The sequence below is a fragment of the Arachis duranensis genome, chromosome 2 (genome assembly GCF_000817695.3).
Source record: "Arachis duranensis cultivar V14167 chromosome 2, aradu.V14167.gnm2.J7QH, whole genome shotgun sequence".
Classification (NCBI taxonomy): Eukaryota; Viridiplantae; Streptophyta; class Magnoliopsida; order Fabales; family Fabaceae; genus Arachis; species Arachis duranensis.
Genome location: NC_029773.3, coordinates 8915312 through 8936357, shown reverse-complemented (window position 1 = coordinate 8936357; position 21046 = coordinate 8915312). Strand labels below are relative to the sequence as shown.

Genomic DNA, 21046 nt, shown 5'->3' with positions numbered 1-21046 from the left:
GTCAGGTGGTAGACACGTATTGCTTAAGGCAGTGGGAGAAGCTATTCCTATTTATACATTGTCTTGCTTCAAGTTGCCTGATGGTTTAATTTCGGAAATTCACTCTCTACTTTCTCAGTTCTGGTGGGGACAAAAAGGATCTGAAAGGAGGATGACTTGGATTAGCTGGGACACTATGACTCGCTCACGAAAAGAAGGAGGCTTTGGATTTAAAGATCTCATAATCCAAAATCTGGCGCTTTTAGGCAAACAGTTTTGGCGACTTGTAACACAGCCTACTTCCTTATTATCCAAAATCTTAAGATTACATGTATTAAATTTTAATTATTAAAAATATTAAAAAATATATTTTAAGCATCTTTATCAAATTATTCCCACATGTATTTCGTATGAATGAAAAGTGAATACTGATTATATATATTTTATAACTTAGCATAGCAACTGGTTAAATATTGGGCTGTGGATACTGGTGAGAATATCCGAACCTTTGAGGATCCTTGACTGTCTCCTTCGTATCTTTTAATGATTTCTGACATGCTAAATAGACATGCTATTTCTGAGTTTGTTCCAAGAGTTAAAGATCTAATTACTGAATATAGGAATTGGAATCAGAATCACATTCAAGAATTATTTCCTCAAAATGTTGCAAACAGGATTTTGTCAGTTAAAATTCAGTAGAGTAGGGACAAATTGCAATGGGATTTGAACAAATCCAAGCAATATGATACAGTTTCAGGTTACAGAATTGGCTATTTATTTTACCATCCGCCTCTGGAGCTTTGCCCTAATTATATGCAACAGAAAAAGCCGTGGATTGATCTATGGAAGTTGAACTTGCCTCACAAAATTAAGCTATTTATCTGGAAAGCTCTCCATGGCCGACTTCCGGTGCTTGCTCAGATTCATCACCGCATCCCATCTATATCACCAATATGCCCTTGCTGTCATGAAGCAACGGAAACAGTCACTCATTGTTTGATCGATTGCTCTAGAATTAAAGACGTATGGTCTCAGAGTTATCTTCGTGACTGTCTTCCCCCTCAGAGTCCTAATGACTTTTGGACATGGTGGACTGCATCAACAGAGATACTTAACCCGTTGAAGAATGCTGACCGTAATCTTCAATTGCTTGCCATCATTTGCTGGAACTGCTGGAAAGCTCGCAACCAGTTGATTTTTGAAGGTTCTACTTTTATGCCGTCTGCCATTCTAGCAAGCTCTGTCAAGTTGTTCCGTGAAATCCAAAGAACTCCTAGTTTAAGTCGTCATCTCCATGAGACAAGCTCTTAGATGCATTCAATTTGATTTATGATTATTTTTTCTTTAAGATTTTTCTTCGTTTTTTGACCACGCACCGTTAGATGAATACCTTCAGTGTAGTATTTTTGGAAAATCCCCACCTTTTATTATGTTGTCCTGCTTTTGAACATCTTTGTATTTCATTTTTTAATAATTAATTAATGAAATATAACCTATTATCTTTTTTTGAAAAAAAAAAAATAAAAAGTTAGCAAAAGCTTATAACAAAATCTATTACACACAATCTCACTAAATTTGTTGGTTTTTTTCAGAGAAGGAAGCAACATTGTTCTATGATATTCCATTCCCATCTTTTCAAGAAACCCTTTTTCTTCAGCCATTCACACACACACCCACTCAAACCTTCTAAAACTCTGCAACCTTTCTAATACTCTTTTTCAAACCAAGCAAGTTCACGCCTTTGCCCTCATCCATGGCTTCCTCCCATACAGCATCTCCCTCTGCGCCTCCCTTATCCTTCAATATGCCACCTTTGGAAATCTCCCTGCTTCTCTCCTTCTCTTCCAGCGAACCTCTCTGCATTCCCATAGCGCCTTTCTCTGGAACACTCTCATTCGTGCAAACTCCATTTCTAGAGTGTTTGATGGGTTTCACACTTACAATCGAATGATTTGTGCTGGAGTTAAGCCTGATGATCACACTTTTCCATTTGTCCTAAAGTGTTGTTCTGATTTCGAGCGGGTTGAAAAAGGTAGAGGTTCATGGTTTTGTCTTTAAACTTGGTTTTGATAATGATGTCTTTGTTGGGAATACCCTTTTGATGTTTTATGGTAATTGTGGATTTTTTGCTGATGCTAAGAAGGTGTTTGATGAAATGCCTGAAAGGGATAAGGTGTCTTGGAACACTGTTATTGGGTTATGTTCTATGAATGGGTTCTATAATAAGGCGCTCTGGTTTTTCAGAGAGATGGTTGCAGAGTCGTCGGGGTTTAAACCGGATTTGGTCACCGTTATTAGTGTGTTGCCTATTTGTGCGGAGACTGAGGACAAGGTGATGGCGAGACTAGTGCATTGTTATGCTTTGAAAGTTGGTTTGGTGGGTTGTCATGTGAAGATTGGGAATGCTTTGGTTGATGCTTATGGGAAATGCGGGAATGAGAAAGCCTCCAAACGTGTTTTTTTATGAAATGGATAAGAGAAATATAGTTTCTTGGAATGCTGTTATGACAAGTTTTTCTTATAGAGGGCTCTACAAAGACGCTTTTAATGTATTTAGGTTGATGATTGATGCAGGAATGTTACCAAATTCTGTGACGGTTTCTAGCATGTTGCCTGTGTTAACAGCATTAGGACTTTTTAAGTTGGGAAGGGAAGTCCATGGGTTAAGTTTAAAGGTTGGTATGGAGGATATTTTTATTGCTAACTCATTGATAGATATGTATGCAAAATCAGGATATTCCAGTGTAGCATCGGCTGTATTCAACAAAATGATAGATAGAAATATTGTATCTTGGAATGCCATGGTTGCAAATCTTGCTCAAAACAGACTTGAATTTGCAGCCATAGAGTTAGTGAGGCGAATGCAAGCTAATGGAGAAATTCCGAACGCGGTCACCTTCACAAATGTTCTTTCAGCCTGTGGAAGATTAGGTTTCTTGCATGTTGGAAAAGAGATTCATGCCAAAATAATTCGGATGAGATGGTTTTCTGATTTGTTTGTATCTAATGCTCTTACAGACATGTACTCAAAATGCGGACACTTACACCTTGCTTGAAATATCTTTAATATTGCTATCAAGGATGAAGTTTCATACAATATGTTGATTATGGGATATTCCCAAACAAGTGATTGCTTAGAGTCCTTGAATTTATTCTCAGAAATGATACTCTCTGGCATGGTACCTGATATTGTTTCATTCATGGGTGCCATATCTGCTTGTGCAAATCTGGCTTCCATAAAGCAAGGGAAATGGACGAATAGATCTTGCTAGCAAGGTATTTGACTGTATCGAATACAAGGATACAACCTCTTGGAATACTATGATTTTAGGCTATGGTATGCTGGGTGAGCTTGACACTGCAATCAACCTCTGTGAGGCAATGAAGGAAGATGGTGTGGATTACGATTCAGTGTCCTTTATCGCGGTTTTGTCAGCTTGCAGTCATGGGGGGTTAATTGAAGAAGGGATGAAGTACTTTATAATGATGCAGGATCTTAATATTGAACCAACACAAGATCTTTTTGGAAGAGCTGGGCTAATGGAAGAAGCTGCAAACCTTATTAGAGGCCTTTCCATAGAAGCAGATGCTAATATTTGGGGTGCGATGCTCGGCGCATGTCGGATACATGGAAATGTTGAAGCCTCAGCACTGTGGCTACTATATTCTGCTTTCAAATATGTATGCAGAAGCTGGAAGATGGGATGAGGCAAACAAAGTTAGGGAATTGATGAAATCAAGGGGAGCTAAAAAAAATCCAGGTTACAGTTGGGTTCAAATTGGAAATCAAGTGCATGCATTTCTAGTTGGTGAGAAAATAAAGAGCTTGGATAATGGCTTCTTGCTATCAGAATGTTGTTAAAAAGTAAATCTTGTTATGAATGAGGAGCCACTAAATACTTGTTTTGTGAAAAAAGAGAAATATAGTTAAGACTTTGTTTTATTTTTGTTATGGAAATTATATTAATTTATTTTTCTAAGAACATCTATAATATAATTATTATGATTAAAATACAGAATAAATATTAATATTAAATTTCATGCTTGAGGATATACAGTGAAATTATTGTCATTAAAATAGCCTTTATAATTTTCAGCTAAATATAGTTGTATGGTATAAAAAAATTTATCAAACCACATAAGGAAATATAACCTCGTATAAAACCAGCAATAGATTTCAATTGCTGAGCAGTAAGTAAAAGAAGAATAAAAAGAAACATAACTTTTAGAAATTTTCAGCTTTAGGGACAAGCTTCCAATTCAACTATTAGATTTAATTAATGAAAATTATTCATCGTTTGAACCATTTGACTTTGTGTGTTCTATGTTGTATTTATATAAGAATAATTATAGAGAATTTGAATGTATATTTAAAGTATTTGTTATAATATATACTATTATTTTAATTTATTACGTGCTTTAAGATTGATATTATTAATTTTGAAGGGTTAGAATTGAGTATATATATAAGATAATAATTATTTAATTAGGGCAACTAATTTATTAAATTCATGTTAAATTTTTTGTTAATTAGTTAATTTAGTAATTACCATGTATGACTAACCTAACATACTAATTAATTAACTATCATTATAAAATAATTTTCACAATTAACTAAACAAGACATAATAATTAAAATCACAAAGTTATGATATATAATTTTATTAAATCTAATTCAAACAAATGATTTTACTTAATCAAATTTACTAAAGCCTCGAGTAATTAACTTAACTGCTAAATTTAATTAACAACCCTATAAATTATTTTGAATACTTTATAAAATATAAAAAATTACGATATTATTATTATACATATTTTACTCATTCTGTTCCCAACTGAGCATTGAATTACATAATTATTTATTTATTTAGTCACTAACAATAAACTACCTTACTACTAATAATAACTAATAAATAAATCCAATTCTTGTTTAACTAATAAAATATCACTTCATTAAACCCTCAGCTACACTAACATATTTATTTCAATTAAAAATCTAACAACAAACAAAAAATTATTACAAAAAATTCTACCTAATTTACTCAAAATTTTTCCAACCATTTCCAAAAATTATACAACTTAAACATAATAATTAATTATAATTTCTAAAATTATTACAAAAAATTCTAAACATATATTTTTACTAATTTATCACATTACATCAATTTAAATATTATCATTAATTAAAAAATTCACTAATCAACTACAACTGTATATATATACATACATACCTTCAATAATAAATTCCAAAGTTCTAACGATAATCACAATTTCTTAACCCATATGTTCTTAAAAATTCACTTTCTAACGATAATAATAATAATTCTATAACATATAAGATTTACTTCCTTTAAATATATATTCCTAAATTTTTAACAATAATAATAATAAATCTGAAATATAAAAAAATTAAAACCTAAACTTACATAATTAGGATGGTTGAGATAATGTATAATATGAAATTCAGGACGATCAACATCTTTATATTTTTGTTTCTTTGGCATTGTGAATTTTTCCTTCAAGTTTGCATGAAGAACAATGGGATTTTAGAGGCCGAAGAAAAAGAAGAGAGGAAAGGGGTTGCTGGTGGGGTTCACTATGAAAGTGACTCGGAGGGAGTGAGTTGAGGTTTTAGGAAGCATGTTGGTATAAGGGGGCACCGTTCTGAGGGGCAACGAACGCGCGACACATGGCTGGGAACGCACAAATCGGACGGTCTGAGTTGTGTCTTCTAATCAGACCGTCTGAGTTCTTACCTCCAACTCCCTCCGTCTGATTTCAGTCCCCTTGACACCACATGCAGGTAAAGTACCCATGTTCTCCATAACGTTGTATCACACCAAACTCTTTTCCATGTTAAAATAAAAAAGTGCTACTTTTTGACTGAACATAAAAATGAGAGAATCTATGGTTTAAAAACATTATATCTTATGGAAAATTTAATGTTGCCTTTATTAGGTACCAGACAAACGACATAGCAAAATATAGAGATGAAAAATTAGAAATTTGTATAAAATATGAAAACAATTGAATAACTTTTTTTGAGAATTACAACTTCTCTCTATGACAAGGAGATTACAATAACACTCTCTTTTGACAAAAGGAGAACACACTTCTCTCTATATATATAGGAGAAAACTACTCAAAGAAATATTATGTTATTCTATCTGAATGACTTGATTGAAATGACTTAAAGAAAAACTCAATTTATAAGTGAGTCTCTTCAATATGAACCATCCGTCAATTAGAGGTATATAATTCTTCTCTTTTTCAACCATTAAAATTCTAAGGTTATAAACTAAGATTGTTTATTACCTTTCATTTCATTTGGTTATTATTTATTTATATATTTTATAAAATTAGCTTTACTAATTTTCACAATCTTCCACTTAAAGCTAATTTTGATAAATTTTTGAAATTCATGTTGCTCATGTATCTAATTTTCACAATCTTCCACTTAAAGCTAATTTTGATAAATTTTTGAAATTCATGTTGCTCATGTATTCCATAGGCCGTATGAGGATCTACACCATTCAAACTTTTCTGTGTTGATTGATTTTGTCATGGCATCTGCTAGGTTATCTTTAGTGTGAATCTTCTGTATATCAACACTTCTTTCTTCTACTACTTCTCGAACAAAGTGATATTGTACTCCAATGTTGTTCTTGAATGAAAGGCAAGATTCCTTGCAATGTACAAGGCACTCTGACTACCACAATACACAGAAATCTTCTGTTGTTTGTGCCCAAGTTCTTTTATCAACCTTTGGATCTAAATAGCTTCCTTGCATGCTTGTGTAGCCGCCATATATTCAGCTTCTTTAGTAAATAAAGCTACAACAATCTGTAATTTAGATAGCCAGCTCACAGCTCCTCCTGCAAGTGTAAACACATAGCTTGTAGTAGATTTTCATTTATCAAGATCACCTTCAAAGTCTGAGTTGACATATCCATTGACAATGAATTCCGACTCTCCAAAACATAATGCAACATTCGAGGTCCCTTTGATGTATCTCAAGATCCTCTTAATAATATTCCAATGCTCTTTACCCGGATCTACCATAAATTGACTTACCACCGTAACTGCTTGAGCAATATCTGGCCTTGTACAGATCATGGCATACATAAGGCTTCCCATTGCTGATGCATACGGTACTCGAGACATTTTCATCCTCTCTGCTTCACTACTAGGGCACATACTTGAGGATAATTTAAAATTTATAGGAAGTGGAATTGAAATTGGCTTACATTCTTGCATGTTGAAGCATTGCAAGATCTTCTTTAAATAATTCTTTTGCGATAGCCAAATCTTCATATCCTTTTTGTCTTGGTGAATTTGCATCCTTAAAATATTGTTTGCTGGTCCTAAGTCTTTCATATCAAACTCCCTAATCAACTGTACCTTCAATTCTTAGATTTGATCTTTGTTGAGACCTACCACCAACATGCATCCACATACAACCGCAGAATGATGAAATCATTATCACCAGACCTTTTGTAATAAGTACAATGATCTGAACTAAGTCTGTTGTATCCAAGGCTAATAATGAAAGAATCAAATCTCTTGCACCAACACCTTGGTGCCTGCTTTAGACCGTACAGAGATTTAGTTAACCTGCAAACCAAGTTTTCTTTTCCTTGTTCTTCAAAACCTTCTGGTTGGAGCATATATATCTCTTCTTCAAGTTCTCTATGAAGAAAAGCAGTCTTTACATCTAATTACTCTAGATGTAAATCAAATGCAGCACACATAGCCAAAACTACTCTAATAGTAGTTAGTCTCACCACTGGAAAAAATATTTTATTGAAGTCAACACCTTCTTTCTGAGCATATCCCTTAACAACCAATCTTACACGATATCGTTCCACCTGATCATTACTATCTCATTTGATCTTGTAAACCTATTTGTTACCAATGGCTTTTCGACCTGCTAGAAGTTTAACAAGTTTTCAGGTATGGTTCCTATGTAAAGCCTCAATTTCTTCTTGCATTGCTGTCATCTACATAGAAGCGTATGGATTGCGCATAGCCTCCATAAAAGTTGTTGGCTCTCCATCTTCTGTCAAAAGACAATATACATCATGGTTTGTCAAAACATAATTTGAGTGCCATGATGGTGTTCTTCTTTGTTGAGTGGATCGATGAACTTCTATGTCATTAGCCTCTGCTTCTTGTTCTTCGTGCTGTGGTTCTGCTTCAGAAAGATCACTTTCTCTGCATTTTTCATCTATTTGAACAGTGATTATTTCTTTAATAGTACTGTTATTTTCTTGTTCTTTTTGTAAATCATCTTCTGCAAATATCACATCTCTACTAACAACTACCTTGCGGGCAGTGGGATCCCACAGGCGATACCCCTTAACTCCGTTAGCATAACCCAAGAATATACATTTTCTAGACTTTGGGTCTAGCTTTGTTCTTTCTTGGGAATTGTACATCACGTACACAGGACAACCAAATATATGTAAAGAAGAATAATTAGGTGGCTTACCTTGTCACATCTCCATTGGTGTCTTTAACCCAATTGCAGTTGATGGTGACCGATTTATCATATAACAGGCGGTTTTAACAGCTTCTACCCAAAAAGACTTGGCTAAACCTGCAGTTTGCAACATAACTCATGCTCTTTCTAGGAGAGTCCTATTTATTTGCTCTATTACACCATTTTACTGAGACGTGTATGCAACTGTGAATTGTCGTTGAATACCTGCTTGCTTGCAAAATGTTAGAAAATCACCATCAACATATTCTCTTCCATTACCTGTCCTTAAACACTTGATCTTCTTTCTATATTCAAGTTCTAACTTTGCTTTGAACTTTTTGAACATCACAAACACGTCTGACTTCTTCTTGATCGGGTACACCCATAGCCTCCTAGAGTAATCATCAATAAATGATACAAGATATTTTTCTCCTCCTAGGAACATCTCCGTCGATTCCCACACATAAGAATGAATCAACTCTAATATGTGCTTGCTCCGAGCAGTTGATCTACCAAACGTCAATCTATGTTGTTTGCTTGTAACGCAGTACTTACAAAACAGTAAGTTTACCGATTTAAGCCCGGAAATGAGATTACGTTCTATATGAATCTTCAAGCCTCGTTCTGACATGTGGCCTAGTTTACAATGCCATATCATCATCATTTCTTCTTGGCTTGTTGAAGCAACTGATGCCTCTACCTCTTGCAAAGTTTCTCCCACAAGCATGTATAGATTTGCTGCAATCTTTTCTGCTTTTATTACTACAAGAGCTCCTTTAACAACTTTTAAGATCCCACCTTCAATATGGATCTTACAACCAAGTTCATCCAATTGTCCAATCGACAACAAATTCTTCTTCAAGCCTTTCACGTGTCTTACCCCTTGAAGTGAACGAATAGAACCATCAAACATTTTTATTTTGACAGTACCCATTCCAACAATTTCTAAGGCATGATCCTTTCCCATAAACACCAATCCTTCCAAGACAAGTTCATATGTACAAAATCAATTACGATGAGGAGTCATGTGCCATGTTGCTCCTGGATTAACAATCCAAACATCAGTGAGCTGTTTGCTGCCTTTAGAACCAATTGTTGCTTTGCCATATAAGATTTCTCCATCATTAAAGGTGCTCGCAACACTTCCTTGAGAACTTGATCCTTCTAGAACCTTCTCTATACTCTTCTTATTCCAACAATCTTTCTTGAAGTGTCCTTTCTTACCACAATTGTAGCATTTGACCTGCTTCTTACTTTGTGACTTTGGTCTACTTTGACTCCCACTGGAACCACGCTCCACTGATCTTCCTCTTGTCATCAACAAAGTCTCTGCTTGTTTTGAGTTCTCTAATCTATCTTCCTTATTCTTTCTCCTATATTCTTCTTCAAGAATCGCATCAGCCATGTCATCAAAAGAAAGATAATCAGTCAAAATATTATTAGTTAAGTTAATGATAAGTTGATCATTTGAATCTGGTAGACTTTGAAGTAAGAGCTCTGCACGTTCATTTTCTGCTATGGTATATTCCAACGATAAGAGTTAGAAAAATAGCGTATTTAGATTGTTGATGTGATCCGTTGCCGATGTGAACTCACTCATTCGAAGAGTATAAAGTCTTCTCTTCAAAAATATCTTGTTGTGAAGTGACTTGACTTCATATAATTTGGTGAGAGCATCCCAAATTTTCTTTGCTGTCTTTTTCTCTACTACACTTGATAAAACTGAATCAGCTAGTGCCAAGTATAAATTTGCAACAGCATTATTGTCCATCTCCTTCTATTTTTCATCTGTAATTCCAATGAGTCTACCTTCAATTGCTATCACGCAATTGTCTTTTCTCATAATGGCTTTTATCTTCAATTTTCATATGAAAAATTTACTCCCACTGAATTTTAGAATTTCATACTTTGCTGCCATTTTTTTTAGACGGTAACTCGTAGCGGAAAAAAAATATATTAATCAGCAACCTTTGACTTTGATACCACTATTAGGTACCAGACAAATGACACAACAAAACATAGAGATAAAAAATTAGAAATTTGTATAAAATATGGAAACAATTGAATAACTTTCTTTGAGAATTACAACTCCTCTCTATCACAAGGAGATTACATTAACACTCTCTCTTGACAAAAGGAGAACACACTTCTCTCCATATACAGGAGAAAACTACTCAAAGAAATATTATGTTATTCTATCCGAATGACTTGATTGAAATGAATTAAAGAAAAACTCAATTTATAGATGAGTCTCTTCAATATGAACCATCCGTCAATTAGAGGTATATAATTCTTCTATTTTTCAACCATTAAAATTCTAAGGTTATAAACTAAGATTGTTTATTACCTTTCATTTTATTTGGTTATTATTTATTTATATATTTTCTAAAATTAGCTTTACTAATTTTCACAGCCTTTCAGGAACATCATGACAATTTTTTCCAATTTTTTAACATTTCACTTTTTCGAGATAAATGTCATATCAAAGAACCAATAAAATAAAATGTCTATTTTTACATGCCTGATTTAAATGTCAAGAAGAAGGAATATTATTCTTAGAATAATTATGTAAATCAGTCTCTAAGAATTTTAAAAGCGGACATTTAGTTCCTAAGAAAAATTAATACACAAATTAATCTCTAAGGTTTTACTCCAATAGACAAATCAGTTCCCAACTCATTTTCTGATAAACTAATTAGTCCCCAAAGATTTTAAAAATGGACATTTTAGTCCCCCCAAAAAAAATTAATATACAAATCAATCTCCAATATTTTTTTCGTTAAACATAACAGTCTTCCGTCCAAAAAATAAAATTATTATTATTATTATTATTATTATTATTATTATTATAAATTGCATAATAATATTGTACCATAATTTTTTGTATTTTTTGGATAAAAATAATAATAAATTTATTTATTAAATTTTTATGTATGTATTTCTCATAGCTATTTCATTATTATTATTGTTGTTGTTGTTGTTGTTGTTGTTGTTGTTGTTGTTGTTGTTGTTGAGTGACTATATATATATTTTTTTATATTATAAATATATACATGAGAATCTAATAAATAAATTTATTATTACTTTTGTTCAAAAAATACAAAAAATTATGATACAATATTATCATGCAATTAATAATATAATTTTATTATTTTTTTGGACCGATAATTGTTATGTCTAACGGAAAAAACATTAGGGATTGATTTGTATATTAATTTTTTTTGGACTAAAATATCTATTTTTAAAATCTTTGGGGACTGATTTGGGTAATTATTCTGCCAAAAATGAGCTGGGATTGATTTGTCTGCCGGAGTAAAACTTTGGAGATTGATTTGTGTATTAATTTTTTTTAGAACTAAAATATCAGCTTTTAAAATCTTTGGAAACTGATTTAGGTAATTACTCTTATTCTTATATGAAGAGCATCATGATAGTAAACTTTTATTATTTTACTCTCTTTCTAAGGGGCTCTAATTTTGACAGAAATTATCAGTCAAAACTACCTAATTGATTGATCTTTAGAAGCGAATTAATGTTATTTCATTTTCCAAGCTCTTTCTTGTTTTCAAAATTTTAAGCTGTCAAACTTAAACACACTTTTAACATTAACAATTTACTTTAAAGAAGAATCAAATGAGAAAATATAAGATAAAAATATATCACATTCAACTTAAAATCTTAAAATATTAAATTAATGAATTTTTCATCTTATAAATTTCTCATTCTCTCCTATTTTCTTTGATACGAGACTAATTTCATAATTCCTACACTCTTCACACTTATAACATTAACAACTATGATATCCCAAAAGTGTGCATAAGCATGATTTGGCTCTGCATAAGTAACAAGACACACTTCACACAATTTTGCTGACCAAACTTCTTAATTTTCATCTCATTCTTCATGTATCTTCTGCCATCTAATTTAGTTACCTATTCTGATTCCAAATCTTTTTGTTTGATGATATCTTCATACATTGTCAACACCAAATATAATATCTAATAATGGCCTTGGTTCTCTTGTTTGTGACGGTGGTATTGTTTAGTGTTTGTGAGGTTTCTATGAATGCAGTTTACAGGGTGGGAGATTCTGCTGGGTGGACCATGATAGACCACCCAGATTACAAGAGGTGGGCTTCTACCAAGAGATTTCATGTTGGGGATACTCTCAGTGAGTGATTCATTCACTATATATACTATAATTGATATATAAATTATTCTGCATTTCTATTCTTTCTTTTTCCTGTGTGTTAATAAAAAATATCTGGCATGGCATTATTTATATTTGTGACTCCAAATCATGAAATATAATGAATATCTTTCAAATTCTATTATGAGATGGATGCATGGTTATGCATATATATATGTTTGACATGAACATGATAATAAGAATGAGTTGCCAGTTGTACACTAGCTCTTATATCAACTAAAGATTCACTCAGAATATAACCCTGAACATCAGATTCTCTAACGGAATAATTGAAATATCCATACAAGTATATAACCCTTAATTATTTATTTAACACATGATTTCCCTGTATTTACTGGTGTTAATTAGTGGTGTACAGTCAATATTATCAATTGTTCAAAACCTTATCAAAAAAGATATTTGTTCAATTGTACCTTATGTGGCATTCTTCCTTATTTCAATTGTGAACAAAGCATGTATTTCTATTCAATTCATATAAGATGCATGGCTAATTAGTAAGTTGCTGCTGTTCATTAATTAATAACAAGAGTTTAAAACATGCAGTTTTCACTTACCTCAAGCAATACCATGATGTGATGGAGGTGAGTCACCATGACTATGTTCACTGCAAGACTAACTTTGCAAAGGCCGTTTACCACACTGGCTCTGACTCTGTCAGCCTCACCAAGCCAGGCGAATTCTACTTCATTTGTAGCAATGATGGCCATTGTTCTGCTGGACAGAAGCTTCATATTAAGGTCCATCATATTTGACATCCATCATTTTAATAATCTTGGCAGTTAGGATGGCAAAGCATATTTATAAGTGTCACTGTCTACTATTATTGTTACAGAGTAGTAGTAATAATGCTGCAATTATCAGGAATTTCTACCTCACCATTGCAACTGTTTTTGCACTATGCATTTACAAGACTAACAGTCTAACTGACCATATTAATTAGCACACTAAAGATAGATAGATACGGAATTGTATGAACAACTAAATATTTTCCTGATTTTACTAAGTTTATGCATGAATTGCATTTATGTCTAATGAGATTAAATAAGGGGAATGCTAACCTTCATGCTATCCCCTTTTAGCATCATTAATATTTCTTGATAATATTAAAGTACACTGACCTCTTTTTTATGATTAAAAATAGGAAAAGTATTGCATTCAGTTCATTATATTTTGATAAAACGTTATACTAACTAAGTACTCTGGAAACAATGAGAGGTATATATCAGATCTATATCAATACATGTCAGAAGGGACCAATATAGTGTTTCAGCATTTGATGGATTGACATATATGATGCTCTTTTCTGCTTTATTCCTTGTTTTGCTCTCTCATGCAAAAGTTGTCTCCATTTGCTCCAAAGATCATATGCTCAGGTATAAGAGCAGGCTTTCCATTCATTTCTTATGCTATTAGTATGCATGATCATTTTATTATAATTAATCTGTTCATCAATATGTGGATCTGGTTTTCCATGTGATATCCAACAACTGAGTATCCTGTACGACTGTACCCACATCTGGAATGGGACCAGTTATGTTTCCAGATTTTTTCATTATCTTTCTCTTTTTCCTTTTGATTTTTTTTTTTTTCTAAATTTGTTTTATAGTCAACACAGATCTTTTGAACCATCATCACACTATAATTTGTATTTTATTTTTAGTGATTGTGCCAATCTGACTAATTTAATGTAAATATACATTATACATTGGATTCCAGCAGTTGGTCAGAAAATCCTTTAATTCGTAGAAGAATCTAATATGGCTATGTTACTGTGATTACCGTCCTTAGAATAATTTTTTCAAAGATTTATCTCTTTACTATAAAAAGATTTGGTTTGTTTTCTTAAATATTATAAAAAGATTTGGTCCTTCTTATTAATGTTGGTATTAAAAGTTCTTTTTAATAATTAAATCTTCCTAACGATCTTTTAGAATAATTTTTTTATATATAAGTGTTATTAAAATTAAAGTTACACCTATTTTATATTTCGGTAATACCATTTTTAAACAATACTTTTTAAAAAGTATTGTTTAATAATAAAAAAAATATTATTTTAATTTTAATAACACTTTTTAAAATATCATAATAACCATAGCATAATCATTCTAGAATAGCTCTAATTTGTATTATGAGAATTATCATTAGCACCATAGCTTGAAAGCAACTTTACGAAAGCAATTCCGAATTCTGAAGCACCGCTTAAAAACTTTTTTTTTTGGTATTTTTTAAACTGTTATTTTAACAACCCTACTTTCAGCTATCCGTGCGAGATCCAATAACTAATTGTATTACCTTAATGCGTAAGTAATTAAACATTTTTTTTTCTTTTTACCAAATATATCAGCTCTAGATAAACTCGATAATGAATTGCTGCATGCACAAGGAAGGGTTCGAACTCCCGACACTTGTTTAAGCGGACGAGTGAGCTGGCTACTCGACCAACTCAAGTTGGTTAGATAAACTCGATACTATTTTGTTATTCTATGTATCTCTTTCGCATTGGGTGAAACTGCGGCCTGGTTGATTCAGTTGGGCGGTGACACTAGGCCTTTTTCTTTTTGTAACTTTGTAAATGAGTTAATACGGCATTTACATTCCCCATTTTTGGGCCCTAGACATCTTTTACATTTTGCACTTTGTCTTTTTTATAAATCTTATGTTCCATTTGTGTGCATGATGAAGTCCAGGTTTGTGCATGAGTGAAAATCCCACAAATATATGAACAAAATGCATGAGGTCAGGGAGATAAATAAAATTGAATACAAGCATTTTACATTGGTGCTATTTGGTCATCATATTGACTCTTTTTCCTTTCCTGGAAGGGACAAAACAAACTTTGTAACCTTTTAGTTGTCGAAAACTATTCGTGTGTTTGGATTATAGTGGTTAAGTTATGGTTTAATACAATGAGAAAAGGAAGAGGGGGAGGGGGCCGGGAGTTCACTTTTACAATAGCCATAATTTGAGACAAAATTATAGTGAAACTAATTGGCAGATTTGAAATAAATAGTGGTGTGTTTATGTATTATATTTATATTTATTTTTCTCTGAGTGAAAGGATTTCCTGATACGTTCTTCTCCATTTTTAACAAATAAAAAAGTTCTGTTTTTTATATTATTATATTTATTTTCTTTTACATAAAGAACTCATTTTTTTTTCTGAAATTAGGACTGAGACTTGAATTTGAGAGGTGAAAATGGGGAGATTATGTGGCATATAAATAACTCATATTATATATATACCATTAAATTGACTTAAATAAGTTTTTGGCCCCTGTAATTTTTTTCTTTAATTTGATCTAATAAAATTTAAAAATTATCTGTTTTAGTCTTTATTGTTCATATTTTTTATCAAGTGTTAAATATTAATAATTTAATATGATAAGTAAAAATACTGAAATGATATGACATATTTCGTCAGTAATTTTTAACCAAAATAAAAATTATAGAAGCCAAAATAAAAAAATATATTTTATAAAGAGATTCTTATATAAACCTTTATATTTATACTTAATCCAATTTTTATGAATTATTTGAAAAATTTTAATTTTCTTTACTTATAGTCCCCATTCAAAGTTTGCTTATACGCATTACTAAACTCCCATTGCTTCCCCGCTCCAAGGAAGAAATGAATTAAATCATAGTAAAACTAAAAAGACAAGTGCACACAACACACTAGAGTACAGACTACATACTAATCATAATAAACGCATACGAAAAAAAAACAAATGTAAAATAACATAGTCAAATATAACATATTATTTTAGAAAAGAAAAAAGAAAGTGAAATGTTACCTGTGAATTGTGACATAAACAAGGGGAATGACTGCGGCTGCTGTGTGCCGACTCAGTGACTCAGTGAGTGATGATGGCCTGTACTGCTGCATTTGTTGCTGGTTAGTGGTTACTGGTTACTACTGACTGCTGAGACAGCGTAAGCCGAGCCGACTCAAAAGCCGACTTTGACGCTATTATCCGGCAACCCCATTACGGCACGCGCACCTGCACGTGCAAACTCACTCTTACCACGTAACACCCCCTCACGGGACCAACACCATAAGATGCAAACATGCAAACAAACAAAATTAATACACTGCCACATGAGCGTGATTAGATCCTCTGGTTTTCCGTTTTTATAATAGGGATCATCATTATGATTTCTTACTATATCTTAATATGAGGAATTCTTAACATTTTCGGAGTAGAAAAAATTGTTGTATAGTCTATAACATTATTATTCATTTATTCTTAATTAGCATGAGGTTTTCAAAAATGATTTTTCCTTTTTTTTTAATGAAATTAACTCATGTAACAAGTGATAAAGAGTAGAACATAGCTTTTTAAATATGTGATATTACTGTCTCAAAATTTATGGGCCTTGATTTTTCTCTTGAAATAGTGAGTGTAAAAGTAATTTTTAAATTAATGTGATGATTTATAATTTATTAATAAAAAAATATTTCTTGCATTATCATTTATCGACAGAATAATGTTCATAGTTTCTAAAATAATAATATTGGTAGGTTGAGCCAATAAAAACAAAATGTACCTTAAGCAGCACTTTCCTAAACTCATGTGACAGGTGAAGGCTTTGAAACCAGAAGTTTAATCCTCTTCTGTCTAATCAGCTTATTAACTTCTCATTTGTTTTTAAGAAGAATTATACATATCAACTTTTGCTTCTCCAGATTAGATGCTTTCATTGATTGCTTAAAAATTATACATATATATTCGATTTGGTACCATATAAAAGTTCATTTAATAAGAATTTTACATTCCATTCTATATACAAATGTGGATGTTGACTCAATATAGAAAGAAAAATAAAATGAGAAAAGATCAAGAAGAAGATTATATATAAGTTAGTACGTACAACAATCATAAATGAAAAAAATGAAAAAAGATATGAAGTAGCGCACTGTAATAAAAGACAAGGAAGCGACATGGTGGCGTATATAACTACCCCCATTCCGAAACGCACCTTTCAGTCCCCTGTTCCTTTTAACTCTCATCTCACCAACTCGTATCACACAACACACACAGAGACACATAACACACCCTTCACTTCACTTCACTCCCAACCCATTAACCCTTCTCATCAAGAAAGCGTGATTCACTCCTTTATTTCTTTACTCACCTTCTATTCTCTCCTATTTCTCTCACATACACACAATCAAAGAATAAAAATAACCCAAAACCCCTCTGTTTTGTGAAAAACCAAACAAAGCATAGCAATTAACAAACACGCACAGATAGAGTGAGAGTAAAGAGAGAGAAAAAAAAGATGGAGCTAAGTAAAGTGACCTTAGAGATCTTCTCAAAGCTGGAGCAGAAATGGCTCTCTCATTGCACCAAAGAAGCCAACAGCAAGAAAACCCGCATTCTCAGCATCGACGGCGGAGGAACCACCGCCATTGTCGCCGGTGCGGCCCTACTCCGCCTCGAGGACCAGATCCGTCACGACACGTCCGATCCCCACGCTCACATCGCAGATTTCTTCGACGTGGTTGCCGGCACCGGCATAGGCGCAGTCCTCGCCGCGATGATCACCGCCGCTGACTCCTTCGGCCGTCCGCTCTATACCGCCCGTGACGCTGTGAATCTCGTCGCCGATCGAAACTCCGACCTGTACAAGCTCAAAACCGCCGGAATATTCCGTCGGCGCCGGAGATTCTCTTCCCGGAGCATGGAAACAGTGTTGAAGGAAGTGTTCACGAGAAAAGACGACGGAAAATCGCTGACATTGAAGGACACGTGCAAGCCTCTGCTTGTTCCATGCTTCGACCTCAAGAGCTCAGCGCCGTTCGTGTTCTCACGCGCTGACGCGTGCGAGTCTCCGAGTTTCGACTTCGAGCTCTGGAAGGTTTGCCGTGCCACGTCGGCCACTCCTAGCTGCTTCAAGCCGTTTCCGTTGGAATCCGTTGACGGAAAAAAATCCTGCTCCGCCGTCGACGGCGGACTCGTCATGAACAACCCTACCGCCGCAGCAGTCACGCACGTGCTTCACAACAAGCGCGATTTCCCCGCGGTTAACGGCGTCGAGGACCTCCTCGTCCTCTCCATCGGAAATGGATCATCCAGCGCCAAAGCGCGCGAGAATCACGAACCTTCTGTGATCGACATTGTCCTCGACGGTGTTTCCGAGACGATTGACCAGATGTTAGGAAACGCATTCTGCTGGAATCGCAATGATTACGTCAGAATCCAGGTACATGAAAGTAGAAACGGTTCTCTTTCTACTTATTTATTTATTTCATTGATGTTTGGTTTCTAAGAAAATGAAAGAGAAAATGTGGAACGGAATGATCTAAATGAATGTTGACGGAGAATGTGTGTTTGTTTGTTGCAGGCATTTGGTTTGGGGAGTGAAGGAACGGTAACGGAAGAAGTGGAAGAGAAGAGTGAGGTGCTGAAAGAGAGGGCTTTGGAGTCGTTACCGTTTGGCGGGAAGCGGTTACTGACAGAGACTAACGGAAACAGAATCGATAGCTTCGTGCAACGGCTTGTTGCCTCCGGAAAACCCAGCCCGCTGTCAAGTCCCCGCAAGAATTCCGCCGTCAACCCTCTGGTTAACGGCCGCTAGATTCTTTTTTTTTCCTTTTTTTTTTCTCGAATTTTCTTTTGGCTTTTTCATTTTAATTTTCCTTTTTATTACTTTGTTAGATGCTGTAAGTTGTAATTGCAAGGTGTAACCAAGATGACAAGGTCAACTTGTCATGGAGTGAAAAAAAAAAAAAAAGAAAACATGACCAAAAAAAATTGCCTCAAGTTTTTTTACCTAGCTTAGCTGTGCCAGTTGTATCAATAATTAATCTGGTAGAGTTCTATCGAAAGAAATTAACCTGGTAGGGTTACTTCCTCTTTCTTACTTTCTTAAATTATGACACTATAGTTGCTTCATTAAAATGTTAAGCATAGTGGAAGCCATTTATTATTTATAATATTAAAATTAAAACTTAATTTAATAAATTAATTGTTGCGACAATTAATAAATGCTAAATAAGACAAATTCTCACTTTTTTTTTGTCTCCCTAGCATTATATTCACTTGCATTATAATTTTTTTTTTTCCGGAGTGAAAGAGTGAAGTAGTGGCGTACATGATGATGAGCATTGTTTGGTGTATAAATATTTCAGATGTTTTGTGTTTAAAGTTCACTGCATTCTAAGTATTAATCGAAACTCTTTCAAATCTCAATTGATACAGCTTTAACACCCTCCAAAAAATTTGAGTTCTAAACCTTCCATAGAAAAAAGCAGAAGAACAGTCATCAAATGCCTTAAATGAACTACTCATAGTGGGAGACACAACTATTGGACTTACCATTTACCTTTTCATTCTTAGTCACCTTTTGACTTGGAACTGTAATTGTCAATCCCCTGAATTGACTGCGTAATTTGTGGAGTAGAGGAACATCAGACTTAAAATGCTATATGATTTTTCATCAAAAGAATGTTAAGTATATTTATTATCCTTATATATCATATTAACTATTAGATGAGTTGAAGATTAATTTCAATAGTTTATATTTAACTGCATAAGTTTTGTTATACTTAAATATGATATTATTAACCAATTGATGGTTTTTTTTTAACTCTAATCAATTGTATAATAAGTTTTAATTAAAACTTTGATGATTGAGTAGTGTTCGTACCTTAGTTTGAGGATGCGAATTTATGAAATTAAGGTACCGGATATCTTAATTTAGTTAATTTGTAAAATTAGATTGGAAAGACAACCTCAAAAACACTTGGAAACTTAAGTTAGTAATATTTTTAGGTGTTAAAGATGATTCGTCTTTACTTATTAAACTCTCTTTTTATTTCCTTGTTCTAGGATGACTGTTTTGCTTTGTTGTCTTTTTTATGTGTTTTTAATGTCATGATTTAACTGTTTTGTGTATCTTTAATTTTATTAGTTTTTATGATGTTATATGTATTTTTTTAATAACATTAGATTCTCAATTAATTGTATTTATTGGTGTTATTCTTGTCCAAAACAAGTAGTGAAGAGATTAATCACGAGTGTCAACTTAGCCATAAATATTTTGAAGGAGGAATAAAAAAGTAAAAAAAGTATAAATTAGTGCAAACACAATTCTCTGACCAATATCTCAGAACTCACTTTGATCGATCTCAACACAGAATAATTGTGACACAGAAGACATGTTTCCTAGATAGCGTTAGAACTTTGAGAAATAATAGCTATTATTTATTAGAGCATTTTTAATGTAAGTTTTAATTTTAATTTTATTTTAGATCTTACAGAATGACCATAAATATTTATGGTATCATATATTATAAATAATGATTAAAAATTAAAAACAAAATTTATTTTTTTAATATTTAATTTTAATTCAATTAAAATTTTATATTAT

General features: G+C 33.1%; 2 protein-coding genes and 1 pseudogene across 2 annotated transcripts; all 3 read left to right on the top strand.

Annotated features, from left to right (window-relative positions):
- The first annotated feature begins 1044 nt into the window (after positions 1-1044).
- LOC107473367 (pentatricopeptide repeat-containing protein DOT4, chloroplastic-like) lies at positions 1045-3743 on the top strand (annotated as a pseudogene).
- Positions 3744-12465: 8722 nt separating this feature from the next.
- LOC107473422 (mavicyanin-like) lies at positions 12466-13610 on the top strand. Its single transcript, XM_052257735.1, has 3 exons — positions 12466-12631; positions 13214-13407; positions 13503-13610. Exons 1-3 carry the CDS (start codon positions 12466-12468, stop codon positions 13608-13610), a joined length of 468 nt encoding a protein of 155 aa, XP_052113695.1.
- Positions 13611-17644: 4034 nt separating this feature from the next.
- On the top strand, positions 17645-19532 carry LOC107473365 (probable inactive patatin-like protein 9). The gene is made up of 2 exons (XM_016092907.3): positions 17645-18877; positions 19019-19532. Exons 1-2 carry the CDS (start codon positions 17954-17956, stop codon positions 19250-19252), a joined length of 1158 nt encoding a protein of 385 aa, XP_015948393.1. The 5' UTR covers positions 17645-17953; the 3' UTR covers positions 19253-19532.
- The last annotated feature ends 1514 nt before the right edge of the window (positions 19533-21046 follow it).

What these genes read in the sequence shown, in the direction of transcription:
- LOC107473422 (XM_052257735.1), top strand. Translation starts at nt 12,466, where the DNA reads ATGGCCTTGGTTCTCTTGTTTGTGACGGTGGTATTGTTTAGTGTTTGT. An exon ending in TCATGTTGGGGATACTCTCA is followed by an intron (nt 12,632 to 13,213) that starts GTGAGTGATTCA and finishes TAAAACATGCAG; the next exon opens with TTTTCACTTACCTCAAGCAA. An exon ending in GACAGAAGCTTCATATTAAG is followed by an intron (nt 13,408 to 13,502) that starts GTCCATCATATT and finishes TTATTGTTACAG; the next exon opens with AGTAGTAGTAATAATGCTGC.
- LOC107473365 (XM_016092907.3), top strand. Translation starts at nt 17,954, where the DNA reads ATGGAGCTAAGTAAAGTGACCTTAGAGATCTTCTCAAAGCTGGAGCAG. An exon ending in ATGATTACGTCAGAATCCAG is followed by an intron (nt 18,878 to 19,018) that starts GTACATGAAAGT and finishes TGTTTGTTGCAG; the next exon opens with GCATTTGGTTTGGGGAGTGA.